The sequence below is a fragment of the Gallus gallus genome, chromosome 28, assembly GCF_016699485.2.
Source record: "Gallus gallus isolate bGalGal1 chromosome 28, bGalGal1.mat.broiler.GRCg7b, whole genome shotgun sequence".
NCBI lineage: Eukaryota > Metazoa > Chordata > Aves > Galliformes > Phasianidae > Gallus > Gallus gallus.
The window spans coordinates 4,052,222-4,075,452 of record NC_052559.1 but is presented as its reverse complement, the minus strand read 5'-3'; the positions used below and the strand labels follow the sequence as shown (position 1 = coordinate 4,075,452).

General features: G+C 59.4%; 1 protein-coding gene and 2 non-coding genes across 9 annotated transcripts in view; all 3 read right to left on the bottom strand.

The window, feature by feature from the left end:
* Window positions 1-1,247: 1,247 nt before the first annotated feature.
* The window catches only part of LOC107055364, a 29,709-nt gene continuing 7,725 nt past the window's right edge, over window positions 1,248-23,231 (bottom strand). For 4 of the 7 annotated variants that reach the window (XR_006932245.1, XR_006932243.1, XM_046904694.1 and 1 more), the window contains exons 3-5: window positions 11,216-11,494; window positions 1,696-1,842; window positions 1,248-1,526 (exon numbers count right to left, since the gene is read on the bottom strand). Coding sequence is in view for 4 of the 7 variants with exons in the window: in XM_046904694.1 (XP_046760650.1) it covers window positions 1,826-1,842; window positions 11,216-11,494 (296 nt within the window). In the remaining 3 variants the exon portion in view is untranslated. Of the gene's footprint in view, window positions 1,527-1,695; window positions 1,843-3,630; window positions 11,495-22,374; window positions 22,533-23,231 lie in introns of those variants that run through there. The other 3 variants (XR_006932244.1, XM_046904691.1, XM_046904692.1) reach the window with 3 other exon arrangements.
* On the bottom strand, window positions 21,321-21,408 carry MIR9-1 (microRNA 9-1). Its single transcript, NR_031542.1, has one exon. It is a non-coding gene; the product is annotated as a microRNA 9-1 (primary transcript).
* MIR1565 (microRNA 1565) lies at window positions 22,968-23,049 on the bottom strand. The gene has a single exon (NR_035049.2). It is a non-coding gene; the product is annotated as a microRNA 1565 (primary transcript).

The window sequence follows — 23,231 nt, the reverse complement described above, 5'->3', positions numbered from 1 at the left end:
GCAGCTGAGCGCCCATCCATCCCACGGCAGAGAACCCCATGGGTCTTGGGGACCGTAGGGGTGTTAAGGACCCTATGGGTGGTGGGGACTCTGTGAGCGTTGGGGACCCTATGAATGCTGGGGACCGTAGGGGTGTTATGGACCCTATGGGTGTTGGGGTCCCAATGGGTGTTGGGTTCCCCAGGGGTGCGTGTTGGGGACCCTCTCAGGGACTTTGCCCTCTGGGGCAGCTGTAGGTTCAGAGCTGCCGTCCTGTTTCCCCCCGCCGAAGTTTTCCATCTCGCACAAAGGCGGTGGGGCTGCGGCGGGCATTGTCTGGGCTGCATTGCATTACCCAGAGCTCCCGGAGAAATCACTTGTATTTCACGCTCCATTGAGCAGCTGCCTGTATATATTTTCTGTGTTGCACTTTTAGCATGACAAAGGGAGAGGGCCTGTGAACTCCTTGCTCTTCAGACCTCTCCGACACGTCCCCCGAGCGGAGCCCCCCTCGGTTAGCATAACAAACTGCCACGCTCCCTCTGCCGCGCTGCCCCGGCCCTCGGCGGGGTGACTGAATGTATGGCTCAATATTTGGGCGGTGGGATGCTGCTGCGGGCGCGTGCGGTGGCGGTGCGACGGCTTCGGGAGATGACGGCCCAGTGCTGCGTTTTGGTGCTCATCCCGAAGTGTCAAAGCTGATGGTGGGGTCTTAGGGGGGCTCGGAGCCCACTCCAGACCCACGGTTGGGTCTGCAGCTTGGGCATCCCAACAGCGAGTGAGAACTCAGGCTCACAGACACCGGTGCTCCTGGTTTTGGAGCTGAAGGGAATGGGTTTCCAGGCTCAGCTGTAAGGCAGCAGCTTGAAATCCCACGCAGGTGGGAGTTGGGAGCTGCAGTGAGTCCTGGGGGAGGTGGCACGAGTTGGGGAGGGGTGGGGGCGGTGGGTGCTGGTGCCCCTCCTCTCCCCGCCGTGAGTCCCCCCAGTGCCACCGCTGCCACCGGGCTTTGGCAAAGCAGAGCTGGGCCCGGTTCCCAGCATGGGGCTGAGATAGAAGAGAGGGAGAGCGCACACGGGAGAGGTGTGAGGAGCTGATCCCATGGCTGTGCCCCGCAGCACAGCGGCTGTGCAGGGATGGCTGCAGTGCTGCTGGCTCCCAAAGGGGCCGGGACAGCTCCTGCAGGGCTGGGGACCCTGGGGAAGGAGGTCTGGGGTGGCATATGGGAAAATTCTGCTCCAACATCAGCAACACAAGGGAGATCAGGCTGTGACGCTGCCGTAGGCTTTCAACACCTTTAATACACTTCTTGCTGTTTTTCCTTTTCACCTCCTTTTGCTGCAGGCCTTGTCCCCCGGTGCCTTGGGCTCAGTGGTAGCAGCTCTGTGCCCCAGGACCAGCCGTGGTCCAGCGATGGGATGGAGTGAGCCCATACCCTGGGGACAGGGAGGGGACCTGCCCGGACCCTGCCCACATTTCAGGCAATTCCTGGGCTCTCCTCCAGCCCTTCTTGGCCATCCAAACCACACGGCGTCCTCTCACATCACCTGTTAAAGGGAGAAACCAGTGTGAGCCCTCAGTGGGCACTGCCAGAGTCCCATCCCCAGGAGGTGACACCGCACCGACCCTCTCTCTGACCGGAGCCCATCCTGGCAGTGTGGACAAACGTCACACCCCAATGTGCAGAAAGGCAGGTGCTGCCCCCCAGGTCCTCACCGAGAGCTGTGCCTTGTGGTGGCTGTGCTGCAAAAAGTCCTTCCCCGGGGCGCACAGTGGTGTCCTCAGCTGTGTCCTCATCCCCATGGGTCACCTGAGGGAGATCCAGCACTGTGTCTGTGGGATGCCGTCAGCAAAGCCCTGTTCCTGTGGAGGGACACAGAGCATCAGCATCCCGGTTCCATCCCACACTCTTTCCCCACTGATGCATCCCTCCCTTGGTGGGACCTGAATCTGCTCCTTAATTGCTCATCTTTGTGTTCTCCCTTCACGTTCGGCCTTCAGCGCTGCTTTATGGGGTGCTAAACCCGTGCTGACAAGTGCTGCATGGCATAAATCCACACCAAGTGCCTGTTCCATTGCTTCACTCAGCCCCGATCACCGATCCCTGCCTCCAAGGCGCTTTTGGGGTGAGGGTTCATCCTCCCATCCATAAGGATGCTCTCCACAAACTCAGGCTGTTCCCTCAGTCCCACCTCCAGCCTTTCTTCCGGCGCTGACAATGCCACGTCTGTGCCTGATCTCAAAGGAGCCTTGTCTGTGGGATGCAGATGCTGCAGAGCCCCACTCTGGGGGTACTCCCACTCCCTTATGGGGTTGGGATTCAATGCAGTGCCAGCTCTGCCCCCGTGCCACCCAGGGATCCCTATGTGCCCCCCTCCCCGCCCTGTGACAGCCCTTTGGGGTGAGGCTGCTCCACCTGAGCTCGGTGCAGGGAATGGGGCTGGGATGGGGCTCTCAGCAGATCCTAAATGCAGAGGGAATGAGAAGAGCCCAATCCCACTGCCCCACACAGGTGGGAATCGGGGCCCCCGTCCTGTTCCCTCCTCCCCGGCTGCTCTGCCCTGGGAAAAGCCGGGCTGGGAACAGCTTGAGTGTCCGAGAGGGGAATTCATTTCAATAAATTTCCATAGGGATTAATTTTGCCCCTTCCCAGCAGCACGGCAGAGCCCGGTGCTGTGCGCGTGCATGAGAAAAGCCGGGGCTGGGGGTGGGGGGACGGGGCATCGGTGGGCTCAAATGAGCGGTGTAAATAAAGCAGGGCTGGTGAGCACTTGGAAATGAGCAGAGCGAAAGCCGGTTTGAGCTGTCAGATTTGGGAGTTTTTAAGACTCCTCTGGGAGCACTGCAAGAAGTAGCTCCCGCTGCAGCGAAATAAAAGCAGGGGAGGAAGATCTCCCTTCCTCCTCCAGGAGCAATGAGGAGAGGGCCATGGTGTGGCCATCCCCTGCACCGCAGAGTGGTCGGTGCCCAGCAGCAGCAATGCCCCTTTGCTGGGGATGGGGGTGGATGCAGTTTGCACTTTGCCCCCGGTGCAATGCTGCTGGCACTGGGGCTGCCCACTGAACAGCTGCACGAGGCTCCTCTCAAGCCTCTTTTGCCATGGGATGCAAAGGACAATTCTGCAGGACCGCGAAGATTTTGATTGTGGAGAGGAAGTGGGTGCACCGTGAGCAACACCGTGCTGAGTTCTGCTTCTTCTTAGGTGTGTTTTATTTGTGGTAAATGAAGGATAGAGGTGTTTGTATGGCTGTGAATGCAGCATGTTGGCACCAGGTGCCCATGCCCATGCAGGAAGACACCTCCTGATATCAGCACTGTGACCCGGAGGGGTCGGCTGCAGATGGAGAGCTCAGCATGGCCTTAAACATCACCAAAAGCACCAATGGCTGAGCTGCCGGGGGGTTCTCCCCATGGAAATGCTGATACTGGGGAGGAAAATGGGGGACCCTGTGTCATCCCCGGTGCTTAGAGCTGAGTGCCCTCGGCCATAAGTGCTTTCCCAACATAACAGCTCTCATCCCACCCCCAAACTCCCTTGGTTTAACCCCAGGGCCTTCCTGGGGAGCTGGCAGCATTGTCCTCGTGGTGCTCCACCTCAGGGGCTATTTGCCTTTGGGGGTATTTCTTACAGCAGGAATTACAGAACCATACAATGGTTTGGTTGGAAGGGATGATCTCCAAAGGTCGGCTGCCCCAACCGCTATAACTGCACCTCATTTGCTCTCATTAAGGCTTGGAGACGCCCCATGACCCTTCCCCAGCGTGGGGCTCACAGTGATGGGGTTGAACTCCCCATCCCCTTCCTGCAGGAGCTGCCGGTGCTCAGGTCTCCGTGTGCCCAGTGCAGGACAGGCACTGCCGACGGTCCCGGCTCCGTCCCTGTGCAGGGACCTGGAGCACGATCAGAACGGGAGTTTGAAGCAAAGCTCAGCATCAGCGCCGAGGTTCTCCACTCTTTGCCATGGAAACAGGCGTTGCTAAGAGATTGCCTGAAAGGGAGGCAAATATTCTAAAATCCAAGTTTGCACAGCGGCAGGAGTGAACCTGGATGGGTTCGGCTGCGCTTGGAGCACCCCAAAGCCCTCCGTGGTCCCCCCCCATGGAGAAACCCGCAGCGAAGGGAGGCTTAAACAGGGCCACCCAAAGGGTCCCCGGGAGATTAAAGCACCGGTGCGTCGTTGCGCGGTGCCTCAGTTTCCCCTCCTGCACGGCCCCGCTGGGACAGCCGGCAGCAGCCGCTCCACTTTATGTTATGGACACGGGGAAAGGGGCTGGGGGGGGATAATGTGCACAGGGCCACCTCTGACCTTGACCCCCATCCCGGCCGCCCGCAGCAGCTGGGCCAGCGGCTCAATGCGCGCTTTGTCTGCGCCCACGGCCCCCGCGCAGCGCCGTCGCCCCATATAATATTTATGGAGCCGGTGGTCACCTTCTCCCCCACTCTGCTGCCTGCATCTGAATAAAAGCTGTGCTCAGGATCAGGGGAATTCGGGAATTTATAGTCCGGCAAGTTGCTGCTCTTCAGCTGTTGCTTAAAAGAAAAAGCAAACAGGTGGGGGAATGCTTTGCTTCCCCCAGGTCTTGCAGAGCCACTCTGCTCCCAGCAGCAGCTTTGGGAGTGGGGAAGGCAGAAAAAAAATACACATTTCTGAGTTATTTTGCTGCACTTTCCTCCAATAATTCCTCCATCCATGAAAGCCAAAGCGGAGGGGCAGAGCAGTCCGGGTGCCACCCGGGTGCCCCAAATCCTCCTCCATCCTGGGGACAACACACAGCTGGCGCTGTGCACAAAGTGCAGCCACCGTGTGTCTGTGCCCTTTGCGTTGTCCCATTTGATCCCCAAACCCTGCGCCCTGCCTGCCCCAATGGCAGCAGACATCGGAACATCTGCCTCGAAATCCTTTTACATCAGCAAAGTGCAGCCTGTCCCAAAGGATGGGGAGATGCAGTCGGACCTCGGCACGTCTGTGCAAACCTCTGTGTGCTCCTGGGGCTGCAGGGATGTCGGGAATGCCCACAGGGCGGACGTGTGGGATTTTGAGAAGTGCCCTGGGACCAACTCTGTGCCATCCATGGGATAAATGAACCAAACAGTCCCTCTTGCAGCTCTGCTGCCATCTCATCTGGAGCAAAGCAGAGCCCATCTGATTGCCAGTGCAGAGCGGAGCCATCTCCTGTGCTGAGGGCGCTTCTGTGCTGGTTTGAAGCATCTTTCTGTCCAACAAACTGGGAGGTAATGGGCAGAAATGCTCCTGGGATGCTGAGGGTGCATGGACAAATCTCTCCTGTTGGGCTGCATGATCCCCATAACCGCACCTGGAGAAGGATCCTCCCTCTCATGCAGGAGGTGAGTGGAGGAGGAGAGATGCTGGGGAGAGCACAGCCGTGGTTTCCACACGTGCTGAGCTCCTGTCCGGCCAACCCCACATTGCTGCAGCTGTGTGAGGTGATGGGTTGTGCTGCAAACCCCAAATTCAGGTTGAAAAGCCCAGATTGCAGCTGGCAACAACACCATTTCAAGAGAGTACTGTGCCCTCTGCGAGGAAGCCAACCTCACCCATAGGGAATGGCTGCAGCGTCGGTGCCTCCATCCCCACTGCACCCAGGGAAGCGCAAGCAGGATGCAGCCCAGCACCACCCCTGAGTCCAGCTGGCCTGAGCTGGGGCAGCTCCCAGTGTATTTAAAAGAGGAAACCACTTTATTTCCCCTCTCCTCTGCTGGCTGCATCCTGCCACCACTGCTTCCCAAGGACACAGAGCAGGGGCTGCTCCTCACTGCGCCATGGAGCATCTCGTGCCGTTCCCTTCCCCAGGGCTCGTTCAGGGAAATGCTGCGTGACACCGCCCCGCCAGCACCGGGCTGGGGATGGATCTGGAGTGTCACCTCCTGCCACCGCCGAGCTGCAGAGAGCGAGAGGAGGAGGGTGGGAAAGGGAAGAAGTCCTGGGAGGCAAAAATAAACCCCTTTGGTGCAAGTGGAGCTCCAGAGCTCCTTTATGCAGAGGGGTTGCAATGCTCTCCAAGCAGCGAGCTGCTGGGCAGGATGGTTCCTCCAAATGCCACGGCTTGGCCAGGCGGGCAGGGCAGCAGGATGGGGTCCAGCCACCACCCCACGCTGTCCTCGTGTTCCCATCCCCATCCTCGTGTCCCCTTCCCCATCACGGGCGGCACCTCCGGTGCAGCGCAGCCCTCCCGGGAGCGCACGACCGGAGGGCGGGCTGGAGATTGAGGGTTGTTGTAACAAGCATCATTGCCGGCTTGCTGAGCTAGGCATAATTGTTGCAAAACCGCTGCGCACATGCTGAGCTTCATAATTATCAGGCTTGTCTGCCAGCCTCTCCCTTCCCCCAGCACAACGGCACAGTTGATTATGATTATGGTGGCTAATTTTGTCTGGTGCATCTTAGGCATATGGGCCCCCACCTGCTCTGAATATGCAAACGCCGCTGATTTGCTCCTCGGGCTGAGCGGGGCCGTGGGCAGGCGGGGAGGGGGAACCTGCCCACCGCTGCTGCCTGAACAAAGAAACCCACGCGGCGGCACGGGCACAAAGAGCCAACGGCACTGGAGCTGCTGGACGCACGGTGGGGTACTGCCAGTGCCCATTGCACCACTACGGTGACCACTGCACCACCGCAGTGCCCACTGCACCACTACAGTGCCCATTGCACCACTACAGTGCCCACTGTGCCACTACAGTGCCCACTGAACCAGCACAGCACCCATTGCAACAACGCAGTGACTGCTGAACCAACACAGCATCCACTGCACCAATACAGTGACCATTACACCAACACATTGTCCATTGCACCAACACATTGCGCATCACAGTGACCGCTGCACCAACACAGTGCCCATGGAACCAACACAGTGCCCATGGAACCAACACAGTGCCCATCACAGCACCCACTGCACCAACGCCGTGCCCATCGCAGCCACAGCAGCACACTGGCTCTGATTTCCTCTCATCTAACCAAGATGGAGCACTGATCAGCAGCGAAAGCACGCGGTGTGTCGCACACACACACACACACAGCACGTTGGTGTGTGAGCACACGTCGCACACAGTAACACCCCACGGACCAACCCTGCTCTGCATCTCCCCAAGCAGCACTGCTGGGGCCGTTCTGAGCCCAATTTTGGCAGTGTCATGCTCATAAACGGATCCGGGCGACGGCGGAGGGCAGATGAGGTGGTCTCGTGTCTGACTCGCCAGGACCGCTGTCATGGGGCTTTGCCATGCTAATGGATAATTAGGTAGGCAGACAGACTGACAAGGACCCAGATGGATGGATGGATGCCACGAGGATCTGGTGACAGATAAATAGGCAGATGCTAATGGGCAGCGCAAACAACAGTTTAGACTCCTGCTAATTCCCACTGTAATTTTTAAGCTCTCTCCAACCTCCCCCCTTCTTCCCCTCTCTCCCCCCGGTGCTGAGCCCTTCCCGGCACATCCATCACTGATTTCTTTTTGCACAGAAGTAGCATAAATGGGTACGGGAGCTCGGAGGGATAATGAGGAGCACTGAGCCCAGGTGGGCGCTGTGCCTGGGGATCCTCAGCCACGGCCAAACCCACGGCCAGAGCCGGCACTGGGGCAGCTCCGCGTCACCTTCTGTCTCTTCACACCTCCTGGATGCTGATTTTATTTAAGTTGCAATTGCTTTAAATTAAAAAAAATAAAGAAAGAGAGAAAGAGAGAAGGAAGAAAGGAAGGAACGGAGAGAGAGGAGGAAGGGAGGAAGGAAGGAAGGGAGGAAGGAACAGAAGAGAAAGAGAGAGACAGAAAGAAGAAGGACAGAAAGAAAAAGAAAGGAAGGAAGGAAGAAAAGAAAGGTTTGCCTCTATTCTCTCACCACGGGAATGAGAAGGAAATTGTGAATGGAGGGGAGGAGGCCAAGGTGGCGTAGAGCCGCAGACACGCGGCCGAGCAGCAGCGGAGACAAAAGAAAACGTCTTCGCTTGTTTTCGTGTGCCGCGGGGAATCCACGTGGCATGGAGGGAAGGCGGGGAGGGCGGGATGGGGAGAGGATCCTCTGCAGGAAGGGCTTCGTGCGGTGCGGGAGGCGCAGCCCCGCAGTCCTTCAGTGCCCGTCCTGTCCGCCAGCGGCTCTGCTGGGAGCAGTGGGGGTCGGCAGTGGGGCCATGGAGATGCTGCTCAACTTCGGGTCATCCCAACACAGCGGGGACCCCACTGCCACCACTGCCACCCCCAGGCCCCGCTGCACTCTGTCCCCGCTCCCCCTCTCCCACCTCTCCTCAATCTGTCTCCCTGCCATCGGCCCTCCTACGATATTTCCCCTCTGTGCTCGGCATTATCTGTCCCGCGGTTATCTCCATCGCTGCCTTTCCTCTCCTGTTTGTCAGCTTTCCCTTTTCTATCCCCTTCCCTCATTCCCCACTTGTTTTCCCTCTCTCTGCTCTGTAGGAGGGCTCTGCAGAGCGGTGACAGCAGGGATGAGCACCCTGAGGCTCGTGTCCCCATTCACAGAGGTGTGAAATGCAGCCCAGGAGATGCCACCAGCAAGAAAGACACTGGCACCATCCCATTGGCGTGGGGTTAGGATGGGGCAGAGCCTGCAACCCAGAACCCAACGGCACCCTGAGCACCTCCCTGGGGCCGGCAGCAAGAAAACCCCTTTCTCCCTTATTTCTCCCAAACTGAGCCCTGAGGAGATATGGAGGCCAGGCTGCTGTCCCTGCACGCAGCAGCTGGCGCGGGTGGCTCGGGGCCGCTCAGGTGGCCGCATCCCGCTATGTAGGTCAGGGCCGGGGGGGTGTGGGGGCTCCAGCCCGGGGCCGCCCCTCCCGCGGGCAGCGGTGCCAGCTTGGATTAAACCCCTGGATGCTCCCAGCGAGGGGAGGGCTGTGTGGTGCTGCCGCCACCGAGCTGCTCCCGAGGGCGAAGAGCTGAAAAGTCGAAGCATAGCCTCAAATAGATGAGTTCTGCCCCATCTCTGCACTGTGGCCCTTCTGCTCTGCGTAAACGGAGTCCTCAGGAGCAGCAGAAGGGCTCCAACCCGAGCAGCCTGGGCAGGGGGCTCACACTGTGCACTGCACGTATATACAGACAGAATGCATGTGTGCAGGATGGCACCCCATATCTGTACACGTAACGCATATATACGTGTGCAATCTCGGGTTTGTCCTTGTTTCAGATGGGAAGCAGCTTGCCAACACAATTAAAAGTTTCACCAAAAATGGCCCCACTCCAAAGACCCCTATTTTTAAGAGCTCTCCATCCAAGTTTTCCCATTCACAAAGCGCCCGGAGGTGTCTTTTCTTTTTCCCCATTTCTTTCTTTTTCCTTCCTGAGCAAGAAAAGGAGAAGAAAAAAGATATATATACATATTTTTTTTTCCTGATGGAGATGAATATCTGCAGAAAAATATCCCTGGGATTTTTTTCCCTGCTCAGATCCCTGTCTGCTGCGTTCCCATCGCCCGGCTCGGGGAAAGCTGTATGCAGGGCTGCAAGCAAAGAACACAGGGATGGGAAAACCTTTAATTCCCAGTTTAAAACATAAGGATGATTTCCTGGATGCAGACGTCAGGGGCACATTCCATTTAATACTATTTTTCCTTCAAAGCACAAAATATGGGGTGGAAATCCCGGCGCACAGCAGTTGGGTACCAGCAGCACCCCACGGCCCAGAGACAATGCGCGGAGAAGAAAAACCACTCGAGAGCACCTTAAGGATCCGAAGGGCTTAAAACACAGCCCAGCATTGGGGGAATGGATTTGGGAACAGTTTCCCACCGCACCCATCGCCCACTGAAACCCCAAAGCGCCGCATTGCCCGCTTTTGGGCGGCCATCCCTATGCGAGCACGGGGATTTTTGGGGAGGGATGCGCAGCCGTTGCGCTCAACCCGTAGGGATGGACGGACGGATGGAGCCCCGAGGACAGACAGAGCCCTGGGAATGGGGTGGTGAGGGCACATCCCGGCGGCGGCGTTTCATTAGGATGCACGAGCGGTGCTGTGGGTGCACCAAGGAGGGGGAAGGGTTAAGGGGCGGCGGGAGAGAGGGGAGAGAAGAAAGCCCGAAGAAAAGAAGGGACCTCGTAGCACCGGCGGGCTTGATGGCTTAATTACCATATTCAAATCTAATTAATTCCCCTTTGCATAAAAAGGCCACGGCGGGCGTGGGACCAGCCTTGCAGATGGCGTCTCATGCTCAGCACCATTTTGGGGCCGCCGGCCATCTTAGAGCGAGGCGGAGGGCGGTTCACCCGCGGCGCCGAGCAGCTGCTGGGGGCACCGCCGGGCACGGGGACGGCACCGAGGGGCCCCGGCCGCCCCCACCCCATCTCTGACAGCGGGATGGGGAGAAGGGCCGCTGGAATAAAGGGATGGAGGAAAAAGGGATGGGAGGGGGCAGAGCTGCGATGGCGTGATGAGGTGGGCAGCGTGCATGGGGTCCTCGTGGGATGGTGCCGGCAGATGTGGGTTTTGCTGCCCTGTGCACATCTCTCTGGGACCGTCGCCCCAAATGCAGCTTTTGGAGAGGGAAAACGAGGGGATAACACTGCTCACTCCCACAGTGTGCAGCTGGGAGTGAACAGAAGGGAACACCCAAATCCCTGTGATGGAGATGAGGGAGAAGAAACCCCTCCGGGAGTGTGGGTGACCCGCAGTGCCCGTGCCATGCAGCCCTGGGGAAGGTGCGAGTTGTTTTCCTGCTGCCACGGACAGCTCTGCTGTCACGTGCAAAGCACTGAGCTGCAGGGGCTGCAGGCTTTTCCCTTGACTGACTCACAGGGATGCTCAGTGGTTGCACTCCTCTCCATCTCTGTCTTCATCCTCATCCCTATCCCTATCCCCATCCCCATCCCCAGTCCCATCCCCTGCATGGATTTAAATGATACCCCAAAACAAGCACCCAGAGGAGATGGGAGGTGCTCACGCCGCTGAATCCAATGTCTGGCAGCAGGAAAATGGGCACAGGGGGGTGGGATGGAGCAGAATGGGGGGCAATGGGGGACGATGCAATCCCGGCTGGGGGAAAGCAGGAGGGGATGGGGGGAGAGTCCTTGTTATGCTGTTTGGTCACAGAAAATGATCTTTTGAGTAATATAGAGAAGATTTAAGATGTACATTAAAAAGGAAATAGGGGGAAAAAACGTTAACCAGAAGCTGTTGCCAATGACACAGCCTTCTGGTGTGATTTTCAAAGAGGATTTTTAAGTAAAAAGGAAGATGCAAGAAATAAAGAAGGAAACCCAAACTTACCGCATCCAGGAGGCTCTGGAGCATCCCTGGTGGAGTATGGGTGCTGTCCCGTGATTGAGTCACGCAGGGGTGCAGCTGCAATTCCCATCCCCTGGAGCCATGCCCAGAATTGTGGCCGCGAACCCACAGCACCAGGTCCTTGCAGGGCACATCTCCCCATGGATTCTGAGGGTGCTGCCATGGGGTCGTCCCCTCGCTGTCCCCGCTGCTCCCCTGTCCTGTTGCCTGCGGTGGCTGCTGTTGGATGGGGCTGATGGGAGCGATGAGGGGATTTCTCCTCTGCAAACAGAACAACAAGATGAGCAATGCATAAGGTGCTGCCTGGCTGCCTGCATCGCTGCAGGAGCTGGAAGCACCATTTTCCTTCAAGTTACTGCACAAGGAAAGAAACTGTGAGGTTGGACAGAGGGGACAGATTGCTGCTTGCGCCATGCTGGCAGCCTGGGGTCCCCAGGTCCCTGCTGCTCCTAGCCAGGGCTGTCACTGAGGGTGGGATATGGGGCACCATGGCCATCTCCAGCACGCAGCCAGCACAAAGCCATCCCACACAGCCATGAGCCGTCTTTGAGGTCCTTTCCGATCCAAACCATTCTATCATTCCATCATCCTTTGCCTACCAAAATGTTCCTCCTAGGATATGGTGGCAGAGCAGAGATGGGATGCAGCCCATTGCTTGGGGACCAGTTTCCATTTGGCCTCTGCACCACGGGTTGTGGGAGCATCAGTGGGTTCCATCACCGCCCCGATCACTTCTGGACTGAGACAAACCTTTCCCTTTGGATGTGTTGGTGATGGGACGCCTCGTCCTGACCAAATCAGTACATTTATGCCTCCAAAATCCCTTCTCTGGACTGGGAGTGAATGTGAGGACTTCAACCCTCTCTGTCCCCGCCACACCCACGGATGACACCTTTTGGGCCGTTTCCTTTGCTCCACACCATCCAGCCCTTCCAAGGCTCCTTTGGCCAACCCCCATTTCCCCCATCCCCTGTAGCGCCCAACGGGATTCTACGACCCCAAAAACAGAGAAGAACGGCGGCTTTCCCCACCCAGAGGAGCGGGTCAGGCTCTGCCCCAGACAGGCGGCAGGAGCCCGGGGGGGGGGGGGGGGGGGGACAGGGGGCCGGGGACGCCCAAGGCGACGAAGGCTCAGACACAATGCTGCCATTCACGGGGCCGCGCCGTGGGTCCCGGCCCTTCCTGCCCAGACACAATAGGGGCGGCCCCGCGCGCCACTTGTGTGCATTGTGCGCCGGCAGCCCCCCCCCCCCCCCACAGCCCCTCCTTTCTGTCCCCCATCGGATAATGGATCCGCTTTGTGTGCTCGGCTGGACAAGGACTTTGTTTCGGAGAAAGAAACTGTGTTTGTCTGTCAGAAGAGATCGGCCAAGAAAGGGACGGGGAGGAGCGGCCGGCAGCGTCCCTCGCTGCTCCCCGCAGCATTGGCCTTGTGCAGCCCGGCGCCCGCAGCCGCCGTCCCATCAGCGCCGGGGAGGGGTCCCCACCGGGACGTTGACACGACGCACTGCGCGCACCTTTTCCCACCTTGCAAAGCACGGACAGCATCCTCCAACCCCAACCAGCAGCCTTCAAACGGAGCCGCGGAGAGGGTTCGCATCTCCCCCGCACCCCCAGGTGCCCCGACGCCGTTCCTCAGGATGGGCTCAGCCCAACCTCCATGGGATGGCTGCCCCCACTGCATCACTCCGCGCCAACGCTGCCGGATGGGAGCCCAGCCCCCCATCATCACAGCCACGAAGCAGAGGGTTATCTTGGCTCCCATTGGGGCATCCCCAATCGGGTCCGTTTTACCCCGTTTTCGTGCCGATGTCCCCACGTGCGGCACCTCGGAGTGAAGGCAGCCCCGGCACCACTCCTTGGGCTGCACGCGGGAGCTGAGAAAGCGAATTATTTCCTGCCCAACCAATTCAGGAAACTGTTCTCATCGATCCCATCCGCTGGGACAGTTTCAGTAATTGCTGAAATTCTGTTTTTCAAAAGAATACATGGCACAAACATCAGTATTGAATAAAAAAGCGGAGTTTTGCCTCCCCCTCCCACCCACCCCCCCCCACCCCCGCCCAGATTTTTGCCTGAATATTCATCAGAGGGGACCAAACCAGGGATATGACATTGGGAAATCCTGAATCCCAGGAATGGGCTCACCCCACCCGTGCTCCATCAGGAGCTGAGCGCAGTGGCACTGCTGGCACAGCCCCGGTGTCCCAGCATGTCCAGAGATCCCCATCCCGTGCCCACCGGCACCCCAACCCCCACCCATGGGTGACATTTTGGGGTGATAGCAGCAATGGGGCTGCCCTCAATGAGCTGAATGCAGCACCTCAGCAGCACATCCCTCTTCCCTGCTCTATTCTGCTGTCGCATCAGCGGGTATTTGGGGTCTCGACGGTGCCATGGAGCACCCTGAACCCACAGAATGGGCACCATGGGACCGGGGAAAGCGGCTGGCCGGGCGTGATGATTATGGTGGCCTGGGGAGTAATTATCTCATTGGGCAACTAATACCCTTTCAGCAGGAGCGGGGTGGGGAAGTATTGTTCGGGCTTAGGGATTACATCAACCAGGCTGGAGCAGACAATGTGCTCCCCCTGGGAAGAGGCAGCTCAGCCCCAGGGGGAGAGGAGGGAGGCAAGGGCTGAAGCTGTCTCAATTAGTGAGTGGCCAGCGAGGAAGAGGGTGGTGGGAGCGCGTGGGGGGGACGTGGGGAGTTTGGAGAGACCGAGCATCCTTAACCCTTCGTGCTCCTCCCGAGGGGATGCGGTCCTTCAGCCCTGTGGGGACAAGGAGAAGCTGGGAGGGCTGGGCACATCCCTGCTGTGTCATGGTGCTTTTCTCCCTTTTTCTCCCTGCTGTTCCCACTGGCAGCGCAGCGCCATGCAGCGCCATGCCCTGCCCGCCTCGGCACACATCAGCACCATGTTGGTGACTTCGCCGAGGGGCTGGGATGCAATCTGACAGCTGGGGCCAGCCGTGGGGCCAGGCCGTGTGTGGAACACATCCCCATCCCCATCTCATCCCCATCCTCATCCCCATCCGCAAGCAGCAGCAGCGCTGCAGCAACCCCATTCCCCCACCATGTGCCACATCCTCTTGGCACCCCCAAAAGCACCAACCCCATCTCCATGCCCACCCCATGAGGCCACTGCGCTCTCGCTGCCATGGGGTTGGGGTTATTTTTGGCCTCCTTGATGCTAAATCAGGCGTGAGGTCGGAGTCCCGGCGGCAGCGACCGCGCCAGGTTAGCGGCGGAGCGAGGGGCCGTCTCCACCTGGCCCTCGCCATCCATGGGGTGATTAAACACGGGGCTCCCAGCTGCCATACATTTTTAAATAAATGAATAATACATCGCGGGGTGATAAATAAATAACGGCCATACATTTGAACTTAGCCTCTGAGAAAATCCTTTTAGTTCAAAAGGACCGGGGCGCTTGGAAAGGGGAGTCCATGCATTTTGAATGGGGCTGCCATCAAGTGTCAGGGCTTGGCAAGGAAGATGAGGGGGGAGGGATGAAACTGGCTCGGATGCAAAGGGGGAAGATGGGGATGGGGTCCTTGGGCATTGCCACAGGCGGCTCTGGTGGGAGTGGGCAGCAACGGCGGCAGAAAGGACTGCACATGTGTCCTTCCCCATCCATCCCAGGAGAGGAGGAGGATGGAGGGTGGCAGGAGGCAATCCGCAGCCTCGAGAAAGGCACAGGGCTGGTCCCCGTAACCCTGGCTGCATGAAGGAGGAGTCCCTGTTTAGCAAAGCAAAGGGAGCATTTGCTTAGAAGTGGCCCTATAAAGGGGTGGTTGGCCCTGGATGGAGGCCCAGGCAAATACAAGGGGATTACAGAAGGGAAAGGTGAGATGCGGGGGAGGAGGATGTGCAAGGAAAGCTGCTGCTGGGTGCAGGGCATCACCGAGCACTCTGAGCAGGGAAGGAACGGCGCAGCAGAGGAGGTTGTGAGCTGGATGGAGGAACCACATTGTCCTGTCTGGGGCAGAAATTAACAGCAGAGAGGAGCTGGTGGGGCTGGGAGTTGCTGTGAGGCCGCACCATGCCTGTGCATGGGCAGCTGAAGGCACACAGTGACCCTGAGTGTCCCTGCTACACACAGCCATGCATCTGCTCGTCTCTGCCATGCACAGCCGTGCACATGCCCATCCCTGCCATGCACACGTATGTCCTAGTCATGCTCAACCACACAGATGCATGCCCTGGCCATGCACAGCCGTGCACTCATATCCTGGCCATGCCCGTGCACATCCCTGCCGTGCACACACATCTCCTGGGCAGGGATGGAAGCAGGGCCCAGCTGCCCGGGCAGCACTCGTTCCCTCGCCCTTCGCTGTGCCTGAGAGCTGCAGAGCAACTTGAATTCTTTGCACAAACCGCTCCCACTCGCTTGCATCGCTAAGTGGGTATTGATTTATTAGGCTGTAATTTAAGGCAGAATGTTTTAATATGAACTCACACACCAAGCCCAGACACGAGAATAAACAAGGGCTGATTTATTCCATGCCCATCTCTGTGAGGATGCCGGGCACCGCGGGGCGAGGGAGGACAGGGGCTGCAACCAACCCTGCATGGGAAAGCTGGGAGTCAGCATCCCTTTCTCCCCGTGAGAGCTGCAGAGCAGCCTGAGACGCACCCACGCTGCATCCTAGGGACGGGGAACGAGAAGGGACGGGGGACGCACTCAACCTGCAGCCTCGGGATGGATGCACAGAACGGGAAGGGACACAGCAGAGAGGGCAGAACGCAGCCAGCACGGGGACGCTGCACGTGCCCCGCCAGGTCCCATCTGCAGGACGCATTCCTGCGAGCTGCCCCCGCACGGCCGCGCAGCAGCTGCCGGCCAGATCCAGCGGCGACGGCGGCTCGGGCTCCTCTTGACCTTGCCGGTCAGGTGCTGGGGGGACCGCGGAGCCGCAGCCGTCGTGGGGCCGTGGGGAGGGTTTAATGCAGCGGGGACCATAATGGGGCCGGCTGGGGGAGCGAGCGGGAGGAGAAATTAGTGTCAGTGTGCGCGCCTTAAACAAACCTGCGCCGGGGTGACGTGAATGAGGGCACAGCCTGTGTATATATTAGTGATGGGATCTGACCTCGCTGGGAGGGCTCCTTCCCTCGCTCCGCTCCTCTGGGCGTGGGAAAAAGGCCTGGGCTCTTTTCACAGCTGTTCTCGCTGCTGCACTGAGCTAATGGAGGGGCTGCCCGGCTCCCTCCTCCCCCTCCGCCTTTTCAGTTATTCAGCAAAACCCCCCTTTCACAGTCCCTTAAAAACACACCTCATTGTTCCTGCCTGGTTTGCATTGAAATGCCGCTCGCGCCCGTCTCCCGGAGCAGCGGCCCGGCCGGCGAGCTGCGCTGCGGGGCAGCCGTGTGTGTGTGTGTGCACACGCGTGTGCGAGCCAGGCTGGGTGTGTGTGTGTGTGTGTGTGTGTGTGTGTGTGTGCACGGCCGTGCCCGGCGCTCTGCAGCTCACGCGGGATTTCTTCCCCACAGAAGATGGGGAGGTGAGAAACCTGCAGAGCCCAAAGGAGCTTTTCCCATCCCGGGATCGGAGCGGCTGCGGTGCCCCCAACCCTTTCTCCCCTTTATTTGGACGCTATTTTGACATGAAACATGAGCTGAAAGCCACACTTCCCCGATGTACAAATCCCCTTTTTTTCCCCACCAAAACCAGAGGCTCTGCATGAGCCGGTGGGGATGCGACCTGCTGCTCCAGGGGCAAATCCTCTGCGCTCAGTCCCCATCTCCACCTCATGCACAAAGCAATGGGAGCCCCCAGGTGGGACTTCCTGAGGAGGAGTTGGTTTCGGTGGAGGCTCTACGTTGATTTCCCGGTGACACAGAGCCAGAAAATTGTCCCCAAACTCCATGGAAAGCCAAGACGTACAGAAAACAACAAACAGGAGCGCTCCTCGCCTGGCTTCATGGGGAACCGGGGCTGAGGATGTCGGGGCTCAGCTCCACGTGGAACTATGGGGACCACGGGGCTGTGCTCAGGGGGATGGTACACCTCCATCCGCATCCCCGCACTCCCAGCCCGCACGCAGCCCCACCTGCCCCCACGACAGCTCCCTGCTCGCCGCGGCCCAGCCCCAGAATTAGCGCCAGGTTTGTGCTTTTCATTAAAAATGAATACATGCATTCCTGGTGGCCGCCGAGAACAGCAGAACGCCATCCCCAAAGGCTCACAAACCAGAAGGCGGATGCGGCGTGAGCCACCGGTGTTATTTTTTGAAGCGGCCGTGATTTTTTTTTCTAAGCTCATCTGTGCCTGTCCTGGGGGGGCCGAGCTGGTGGCGGTGGCAGCGTGACGGACGGGGACAGCATCCTCGGGGCCGCCCTCGTTTCCCGCTGACCTTTCCCCGCTGCTCTGATAGATACTTTCTGACAAAAGCGGGGACGTCGCACACCTTCCGCCCCTGCTCCGTGCCTGGCGCGGGGACATCGCCACTAGCGAGTCCCTGTCACCGGCTATTAGGGGAGAAGGTCTCCGCCACCGCCGCGCTCTTTCCGCATCAGTACCAGGCTGGGGGTGCCCCCGGCCCCGGGACGCAGCGCACGTGCCCGCCTTGGTGGTTTATAAATGCAAATCTGTTTAACAGCCACACGCGCGTTTGTTATCTCCGAGGATGAGCCCGAGCTCTTTGAAGTCAACATATGTATGTGATTATGCACATATGTGCGTGACCTACATTCGGGGCTGTGGCACTTTCCCCCGGCCCCGCACCCGCGCCGCTCCCTTTCCACCATTGCCGTTTTCCCCACTCGGGTTTGACTTCTCCACCCAGCGCAGCCATGGAGTTTCCATAGAAACATGAAGATATTAAACTGTAAATAATAATTTCTCCATAAGGAAAAAAAAAAATGCAGGGGGAGGTGGGGGGAAAGAGAAAGGAAAGGCAGCGCGCGCAGCACCGGCACAGGGTGGGCATTGGGGCCACCAAGGGGGAGAAGGCAAAGCTCTGGTTGGGATCACCGTACCCTGAGCTCACACCCATGGGTGGAGGTCCCCAATACGTGCCCTACATGCCCTACATGCTGCTGCACTGCTCCCTCCAGCACTGCTTGCTCTGGGCTGAGGGTTTCAGTCCGACCCTGCTGCATGTCAGAGGTGGCCTGGACATCACTGTGGCTTTGGGTGAAGGAAGGGAGCTCTCCTGCCGCAGTGACACACACCTGACCGGGAGGAACGCTTATTTACCACTGCCCATTCGGTGGTTGTTTTTAAATGGCCTAAAGTTAAGCACAGCAGTGCTTTTCATTTTCTCCCGCTCAGGGGTACGCTGTTGTCGGGGCCTTTTTGCCTTTCTGTCTGTCTAAGTGATACTTTCCTTTACCATTGGACATTCCCCCCCCCCCCCCCATCGCTACCGAATGCAAAGCAGAGATGGAAAACCATCACTCCATGAACGGAGGGGATGTGGCACACAGGGATGGGTTTGGCACCTCCGGGCACCCACATGTGGCACCGGGACGGCTGCAAACGCAGCTCCCACCTCCCGTCCCCAATTAACACCCCCCAGCTGATTATGGCACGCATGGGGGCATTCCCAGCGCTCCACCCTGGCCGTGCTGAGCCCCGTTGGATGCTCAGAGCCGCTCCCCTGATGGCGCTGCGGATGGGGACCGCAGCCAAGTCAGGGGTCCGGGATTATCTGCAGCATAACATTCCCTGGGAATAAGATTGCAGCTTAGGGCCTAATGGAAAAGAGGAGAGAGATGGGATTAAAAGGGAAATAATGACTATTTCTTTAGTGAAGGCAGGGAAATGAGAAGGGGATTAGCGGCCTCTTTACCAGCAGACCCCAATCCCGCTGGGCGGTCCCAGACTCAACGCCCGCACTCAGCATTGTGTCCAGGCACCGCTCCCATGGGTGACATCGGGACGAGCACCCGCACTGCCACCCCTGTGACCCCCCCTGCCCCAAACGAGGGCAATTTTGCAAATATCGGCCCCCACGTTTTTTTTTTCCCCTCTCCCTGCAGATTCACCGGGAAAGGAATTATAAAATATTCTGCAAGGAATAAAACACTGAAAATTAAAACTTCACTTGCCGAGGCACAAGCCTGAGAATAAACCTGAAAGGCTCCTTTCTCTCGCCTTCGGTTGCACACACCGTGCTTTGCAATTGGCTGCTTTCCTGGAATAGATTCAGTTGCTATGATACCAAGTTTGCTTTTAACGAACCCCAGAAAATTAATGGCATTCAGCAGATAAGTCCTTAAAGTGGAACCTATTTTAAGAAATTCTTTCTGAATGGTTTACAAGTAGTCAGGAGGGAAGAGAAAGCTTCCCGAGGGCAGCAGAGCCCGCGCTCTCCCCCTTCTTCCTCCCAGCTGGGGTTTGGGATGTGGGGTGTTGTTTTGGGATGCTCATTGGTCCGGGACCTGGGAAGGCAATGGGCAGTGCCCTGCATCCTCCGTGCGCATCCTCACGCTGCATTGCTTCGCTCCCTCCCGGCTGTCCCCACGCGGCCTCACCGCTGCCACGACCGCGCAGCCGCCTCTGCTGATGCTACAGAGCCGCGGGCAGATCCCTGCTGCCACCCGGCACGTGAGGCTGTGGGATGCGGGGAAGGGCCACGGGAATGGTGTTCGTGCAGACCCTGCACTCCCTCGGAGGAGCTCTGCCCACATGCAGCTGAGGGGCTGTGGGGTGGCATCGGCCGGTGGATGGGGCGCGTGCCCCACAGACCGGTGCGAGGCCGATGAGGGGCTCATCTCAGTGTCCCCATTGAGGTATGGGGGACTCCAAATGCAGGAACAGCAAAGGCTTCCACCCAACATTGGCGTTGTGCTCCCATCCCTGTGCCACACTGTGGGCAGAGCTGCAGCTGCCTTATGGTACCCAATGCCTCCGGTGCCATTGTGGGTTGGGGACACAGAGCTGAAATCCCACTGCTCATCTGCTCTGTTACAGCGAGCAGAGAGAACCAGGGAGCGTCTCTGCTTTATCCCACACCCTTTGGGCTTCGGGTCCATGTCCTCCCTGCCCGGAGCAATGCCTAGAAAGGGTCAGCCCGTAGCATCCCTACATGCTGGAGAAGGATGGTTGCTGAGACCCCGCCGCACAAGCCCCCTGCCCCTCTTGCCAACCAAACAAAGCAAAAGAGCTATCAAGGAGCAGAAAGGTGCACCCCTTCATCTCACACTCCAAAATTCTCCCCGCTCCCATCTCCCTGCAGACCCCAGCAACGTCAGTGGGAAGAGGAGGTGCGACCGCATGCAGAAGCAAAACTGCAGCCGGGGTGAATGGAGCAGGGAGAGCCCACAGAGCAGGCATGGCGGGTCACAGTTTTGGCATTAGGAGCAGATGCTCTTCCGCTTCCCTCCTCTCTGCCAGGGAGGAGATGCACCAAGCAGCAGAGCAGCGTGCAGGCCATGGAGGTGCCCCCAGAACCACCGCCCCGTGCCGTGCCCACCTCCCGCGGGCATCAGCGCGTGCCACGACCCATTGCAGCTCCATGACTGCAGCCATGTCCATCAGCAGAGCTCAACCAAAGACTTGGGTGGGATGGAGCTTAGCGCACAAACACCGGCACCGGAGGGGAGGCCACAGAGAGGCCCCCAAGCCCACCTCACAGAACAAAGCTGCTCCATCTCTGCAGGCACAGAATAACTGACGAGCAGCGACGATTTATTTCCCTTCCCCGGTAGATAAACCAGCCTTGGAAATGGGTCTGCTCTAAATTACAATTTGCATGCGGTAATATTTTTAAGCAACTTTCCTTCTACTTCGTTACAAACAGGGTTTCTCTGGGGGTTATTGCTGAGCTGGCCCCCTTTCATTTATCTCCAGTACACCGGGTACCACCGAGCTTAATTGTCGGCGTGGAAATTAAAACCGCTGCGGAAAAAAAACAACAAAATAAGAATAATAAAACAAAAGGTGCCGGGTTTGACGCTCGCCTGAGGAGCACCAGGTTTGAGTAGAAATAATCACCCAGGCACGGTCAGTGGCTCTGGGCCTCCATAAAAATGATTAAAGACAAAACCCTGCGCAGTGCCCACTCCACCGCTGCGGCGCGCTCCGCTCCGCTCTCCCCATGAAGGTGCCACAGTGGAGGGCAGGGATTTACCTGGAGAATAGCGAGCGGGTTTTTACATTCGGTTCTCTAGCTTTATGATATCACATACACTCATACAGCTAGATAACCAAAGAGAAAAACCAACCCAAGGTCTTTAAGATCCGGCCTCGGCCGTGCCGCGTGCCTGGGAGCCGCGGACCCAATGGAGCCCCCCACGGCAGCCGCCATCCCCATCCCCGTACCGTGAGGAACGAAGAAACCCCAATGGTTTTGGTGGTGCAACGTACAGCCCCGGCACTCCCTGGTGCCCAACCGAGCACTCCAAACAACGCCTGCACCCAAAGGGCCGCGCGTATACCCGGAATGCGCTCAGCCCCGCGGCCATCGCAGGGCACAGCGCTCAGCCCTGAGCCATCCTCCAGCTGCTGCCAGCACCCAGCGACCCTGCACTGTCCCCAGCCCCCAGTTCTCCCCCAGACCCACCCCGGAGCCCACTTTGAAATTACTGTAAATTACTGGTGGGGAACTGCTGAGTCATGAGAGCCGCTGGTGAGAGGACGGAGCCGGCAGAAAGGGCCCTGCGGGGTTCCCACCGCATCTCTGCTCTGCCCTCCTCTTCCTCCTCTTCCTCCCACAGCTCTCTCTGCAGCCGGGCCCCATTCACAGCCCCGGAACGGACCCCGTGAATGGGGGAAACCGGAGCCTTCACTGCCGCGGGGGGGCTCACACCCATGGGCGACCCCTACATCACATCCTCGGGGGCCGTTCTGGGGGGCACTCTGCATTTTCTGGGGTTCGGACACTGATGTCCCGATATCAGCGTGCCGGGGGGCTCTGTCCTCTCAGTTCTACCTCTCCCGCAGGTGCGACCCGAAGGGACCCCGCGCCGAGAGGCAGTGGGGCGGCCCCGGTGGGCTTCGCTCGCTCGCGGAGTGTGGAGCTGCCCCGGCCGGGGGGTTCCGGCCGCGATCGGTGGGAGCCCGGCGATACCGCTGTACCGGGTCCGCAACGGAGCGAAGTCCCCCCGGACAGAAAGAGGAGCGCGGAGAGAAAGAGGAATCCCCCGGGAAGGGGAACCGGAGACGGGAGCGGGGAAGGGAGTGGGGAGCGGGTACCTGCTCACCCCGCTGGGGCCGGTGCTGCCCGCGGTCTCCGTCGGCTCGAAATCTCGGCGTCCTTCCCGTGCTGGCAAGGTGGGGAGGAGGCTGGAAGCCCCCGCCTGGTGCCGTTGCGGGTCCCGGCCCCGCTGCCGGAGCCTCCGGGACCTGCCTCTAAAGTTGAGGCAGAGCCGGCGGCGGAGGGAGGGCGGGGAAGGGCGGGAGGAGGGACGGGGCGGCCGGCGGGGACAAAGCCCGGGCGGTGGGGCTGGGACAGCCCGGGCGTGGGGCCGGGGCAGGGGTCACCCCCCGGGGGCAGGGCCATTCGCCACGGCCGCCGCTTCCCCCGGGGGCCGGTCCGTCTGCTCGCCCCCCTTCCCCGCCGCCCCCTTCGCGGTCGCAGCCGGCCCGCCCCGTCGGGGAGGCGGCGGTGCCCCGGGGCTAACCCCGCTCGGGCCGAGCTGCGACGGGGCCGCCCCTCCCCGGGCGTTAAACCCGACGGGGAAGGGCTGGGGCGGGGAAAGAGCGGTGAAGGGGGAGGAGGAGGGGGCGGCCGGACCCTCCCGTCGGGGCTATGCTCCAATTGCAAAGGGGAAAATTGGCGGCAGCTCGGGAGCAAAACCAGGCACGACCCTCGGATCGGGGAGTAACAGGACCTCCCCCCGCGACGGGCCCGGGCCTGGCTCTGCCCCCTGGCCCGGTTGGGTCCCTCGGCGCCCGGACAAAGAGGTGCCGCGGCTCCGTTGCATGCCGGAGGAGAGCCCAATTCGCGGGGCCGAGGTTCGGCTCCACGTCCCCACCCTGCGGCCGCCCGGGGCCGACCCTGCCCGGAGCAGAGTACCCGCTCCGCTCTCCTGGCACGGCGGGGCAGCTCC